We start from the raw sequence: 4,043 nt of genomic DNA, 5'->3' as shown, positions 1-4,043 counted from the left end.
GGTCTGCACTCCTGGGTCTGAGGGAGGGGATTGGGGTCTGCACTCCTGGGTCTGAGGGAGGGGATTGGGGTCTGCACTCCTGGGTCTGAGGGAGGAGGCTAGACTCTGGGTCAGGGTTTTAAGAAGGAGCCCTGGGCCTCAGATTTTCCATATAGTCCACCCTATTTGAACATCAAGGTTCAAGGGGTGCTGGGGTTTGAGACTCTTTAATCACCGGGAGAGCTGCATCCGCTGTGTGAAAGAGGCCGCAGGTGGAAGTCTCCCAGCTGGCCACAGGCCAGTCACCCTCACCAACCCCTGTCAGGATTCAGATGCTGCGCTCATCTGCCGTCCTCCCTGATGCAATCCTCGGGCTTCTTTCACCAGAGACTGTCCTGTACTGGTGCTCCCCAGATGCCCTGGGGGATGGGCAGGAGCAGTCTCTTTCCCACCAAGCCAGGCTCTGTGTGTGTGTGTGGGGGGGGGGGGGGGAGCTGGATGATTTCTTGCAGTCAAAGGCATGCAGGGGCATATTCCTGGGTTTGAAGCCTGAGCAAGGTCCCTTGGGACTGAGGGAGTGTCTAAGGGAGGAGGCTGGGTAATGGACCTTTAGCTCTGAGGCGGGCCTGGGCCTTGGTAGCCTGGAGAAATGATCTAATCTTTGGGCAGCCGAGTGGAATTCCTGAGTCTTTGTAAGGTGTCGACGCTCAGGTAAGGGTTCTACATTAAAAGGAGAGCTAAGCCCTTGTCCCCGGGCACACCAGCTGCCTTCCCAGACAAAACGCTAGACAACTCTTCCTGGTCAGAAAAAGTTATCTGCTCTATTTGCCAGTCTAGAAAGTAACAGCTGGACCCCCAACTTTAGGATCGCTTCAAAGAGAGATTTGGGGCGAGGACCGTGCGATGATGTGTACTCGGCTACAGGCAGAGGCTCGTGCCTGGGCTGTGGCAGCTGGCAAACAGGGTCTCCATCCTCCTGGGAGGGTGCAGCTGGCGGGGTTGTGGGAGGGAGCGGGTGCCCAGACCTTGCTCCACTGGGGCGTGGCTACTCCCACCCAGGTAAGGACGCTAAATCCTGGGCCCGGAGAAGGAAACGTGCGTGCATGCGTGCGTGAGACCGGGGCTCCCGGGTTCAGCCTTGCAGTCGGGAGCTAGTCCCCGGATCCGTGCAGAGAATGCGGCACTTTCTGGGGACCAGCTGGGCTGCCCACCGTTGCGGCAGTGATCCGAGAGGAAGGGACAAGGGGTGCGGCGCCCATCTACCTGGGCGGAGGACAGGGTGAGGCACCAGGTAGGATGGGGCTCCGCCTCCTGCTACCTGCGCGGCCTGAAGGGCGGAGGCTGTGCGTCTTGGAACCGTGCCTCTCTTTCTCTGTCTGTCTCTCCCTCTCTCTGTCCGGGTCTGCAAGCCCTCAGCCTCCTTAGTCTGTTGCAGGAAGGAAGCCTAGAGGGGAGGGCTACGGAGTTGGGGCTGCTGACCATCAAGCGCCGCCGATGAAGGCTCTATTTTGGGACTGGAAGCTCAGACTAAAAGAATCCGTTTGTACCACCAGCAAGGAGCTCAGGTTAGTCAGCACTGGGCATGTCAAACCCCAGGGATGACGAGGGTATGTAGGCCACTCTAACCCTATCCCGGTCTTCCTCAAAACCTGGGATCCAGTCCCAACCTCTTCTCGCAAGAATCACTTCCCTTCTGCCACAGCAAGGCTCTTGACCCAGGAAACTAAACCCGCTCACAGAAAGTTTCAAGGTTCACAGGCTTCCCCGGGATGCTTGCTTTTTGGCTATGTAGCTGCCTTGGAGTCACCCAGCAGGGCAGACTTGGGTTGAACCGTTTGTTTGGTATGTTAACTGATCTTCACGTGGGATCCACAGATGTTTGTTCCTGACTCACAGGGAAAGTTATACAGCATCCAGGAGCTTGCCTTTGCGCTTCTAAATGCCTCCTCCTCCCCTGGGCTCCCCTGGTCCCCAACACTTACTGTCTGTGGAGGTAGATGTGCCCTTACATATAGGTGCACCCGGGAAAGTAGCTGAGATGTGAGGTTCCAGCAGGCCCTGAACCTCAGTGTCTTGCACCCACGCATTTGCATGTCTCCCGACCCCATCCCTGGAGATTCCAAGTTTCACAAGCCTGGATTTAGCTTCTCTTCTGACCCAGGAGCTGCTCACGTTGCTCCTGGAGGCAGAGGAGTCCCAGCCTCTGGTTCACACTGTGTGCCTTCTAAGCCACTTTTCCCCCCACAGCCATGTGGACCCCCAGCCGCAGGCAGCTCTGCCTGGCCTTCTTGCTGGTCTGTGTGCTCTCTGCCGGTTCCCTCTTTTTCCACCTGCGTGGAGGAAACTTCTTTCGAAATGAGCTAACTCTCTCTCTCCTGTGTCCGGACTACCACCTGCTGAAGTCCCCAGTGGCCATGGTATGCCTGCCGCGCCCATTGCAGACAGTCAACACCTCCTCTTCCTGTCCCGAACAAGTCTCCTCACTCCCTGGGACTTGGACCATCTCCCCAGGAGGCAGGTTTGGTAACCAGATGGGGCAGTACGCCACATTGCTGGCCCTGGCCCAGCTCAATGGCCGCCGAGCTTTCATTCAGCCTGAGATGCATGCCACCCTGGCCCCAGTGTTCCGCATCTCCCTGCCCGTGCTGGACCCTGAGGTGGACAGCCTGACGCCTTGGCAGCATTTAGTCCTACATGACTGGATGTCAGAGGAGTACTCCCGTCTGGAGGACCCCTTTCTCAAGCTGTCCGGTTTCCCTTGCTCTTGGACCTTCTTCCACCATCTCCGGGAACAGATCCGCAGGGAGTTCACCCTGCATGACCACCTTCGGGAAGGTGCCCAGCACCTGCTGAGTGGGCTCCGCCTAGGCCCCCGGGGCATCCGCCCTCACACCTTTGTGGGTGTACACGTGCGTCGTGGAGACTATCTGCAGGTGATGCCCGATCGCTGGAAGGGTGTGGTGGGGGACCGAGCTTACCTCCAGCAAGCCATGGACTGGTTCCGCGCCCGACACAAAGATCCCATCTTTGTGGTCACCAGCAATGGCATGAAATGGTGTCTGGAGAATATTGACACATCCCGTGGTGACGTGGTCTTCGCGGGCAATGGGCAGGAGAGCACGCCGGGGAAAGATTTTGCGCTGCTCACGCAGTGCAACCACACGATCATGACCATCGGGACCTTCGGCTTCTGGGCGGCCTACTTAGCTGGTGGAGACACTGTCTACCTGGCGAACTTCACCCTGCCAGACTCGGAGTTTCTGAAGATCTTCAGGCCGAAGGCTGCCTTCCTGCCTGAGTGGGTGGGCATTAATGCAGACCTGTCCACCCTGCAGGCTCAGATTGACCCTTGGAAGTCAGACGGTCTTTTAAGATTGGTCTGAACCACCTAGCGTCAGCCATCATGTCTCTAGAAGCCTGTGTCTTCGGGATTTGTCTGTGGTAGTCCACGAGCTGGTGGGACTCTGGAAATGTGGGAATGCTCTAGAAATATTCCGACAGAACCTCACTGTCTGATGGCTCTGGAGTCCAAGTTGGCCCTGTGAGCCACAGTCCTCTTCTCGCCCACCCAGCTCACCTTCTTAGAACTTCTGGATTATGGGAGTGAAGGAACACCTGACACATGACACACAGCTGGCTTTCGGGGCTCCTGGAGCCATTCTCGGGGGGCATGGTGGCTGCTTCCAAGGGCCCTGCCAGCGCTCTAGGTAGTGAAGAATTGAGTGAAGGTGAGAACTCCGTATCTCGCCACTGCTGCTGCTACAGACATGGAGTGATGCAGGAGGCCCTGCCAGGAGCTAGCGTCGGCTTAGAAAGACGAGAACGACTTCAGCAGATCTGAGTTCTGTCCAACTCCTGGGTCACAGAAAAACCTTCCAGACTTTTATTTAGGGTGGAGAGAGGAAATGGGCTAAAATGTGGGAGCGAGGGGAGAAGGGGCCACCGCTGCGGGGCCATGCTCCTGAGGGGCTGGGCTTGCAGAAACAGAGTCTCCTAAAAACCCAGGGACTTTTTATTTATTTTTTATTTTTTAATTTTTTTTTTTTTTTTTGGTTTTTCGAGAC

The 4,043-nt window shown here is 56.8% G+C and overlaps 1 protein-coding gene across 2 annotated transcripts; it reads left to right on the top strand.

The window, feature by feature from the left end:
• Positions 1-884: 884 nt before the first annotated feature.
• On the top strand, positions 885-3,978 carry Fut1 (fucosyltransferase 1 (H blood group)). 2 transcript variants are annotated; one of them, XM_026789052.1, is made up of 3 exons: positions 885-1,270; positions 1,405-1,544; positions 2,227-3,978. In XM_026789052.1, the coding sequence occupies exon 3, from the start codon at positions 2,229-2,231 to the stop codon at positions 3,360-3,362; it is 1,134 nt and encodes a 377-aa protein (XP_026644853.1). In that variant the 5' UTR covers positions 885-1,270; positions 1,405-1,544; positions 2,227-2,228; the 3' UTR covers positions 3,363-3,978. The 2 variants fall into 2 exon arrangements, with proteins under 2 accessions (XP_026644853.1, XP_005366842.1); XM_005366785.3 differs by having other exon boundaries at positions 885-1,544.
• The last annotated feature ends 65 nt before the right edge of the window (positions 3,979-4,043 follow it).

Source organism: Microtus ochrogaster, unplaced genomic scaffold (genome assembly GCF_000317375.1).
Source record: "Microtus ochrogaster isolate Prairie Vole_2 unplaced genomic scaffold, MicOch1.0 UNK14, whole genome shotgun sequence".
Taxonomy (NCBI): Eukaryota; Metazoa; Chordata; class Mammalia; order Rodentia; family Cricetidae; genus Microtus; species Microtus ochrogaster.
This window is presented reverse-complemented; position numbering and strand designations above follow the sequence as displayed.

Coding starts and splice junctions, on each gene's coding strand:
- Fut1 (XM_026789052.1), top strand. CDS start 2,229: ATGTGGACCCCCAGCCGCAGGCAGCTCTGCCTGGCCTTCTTGCTGGTC.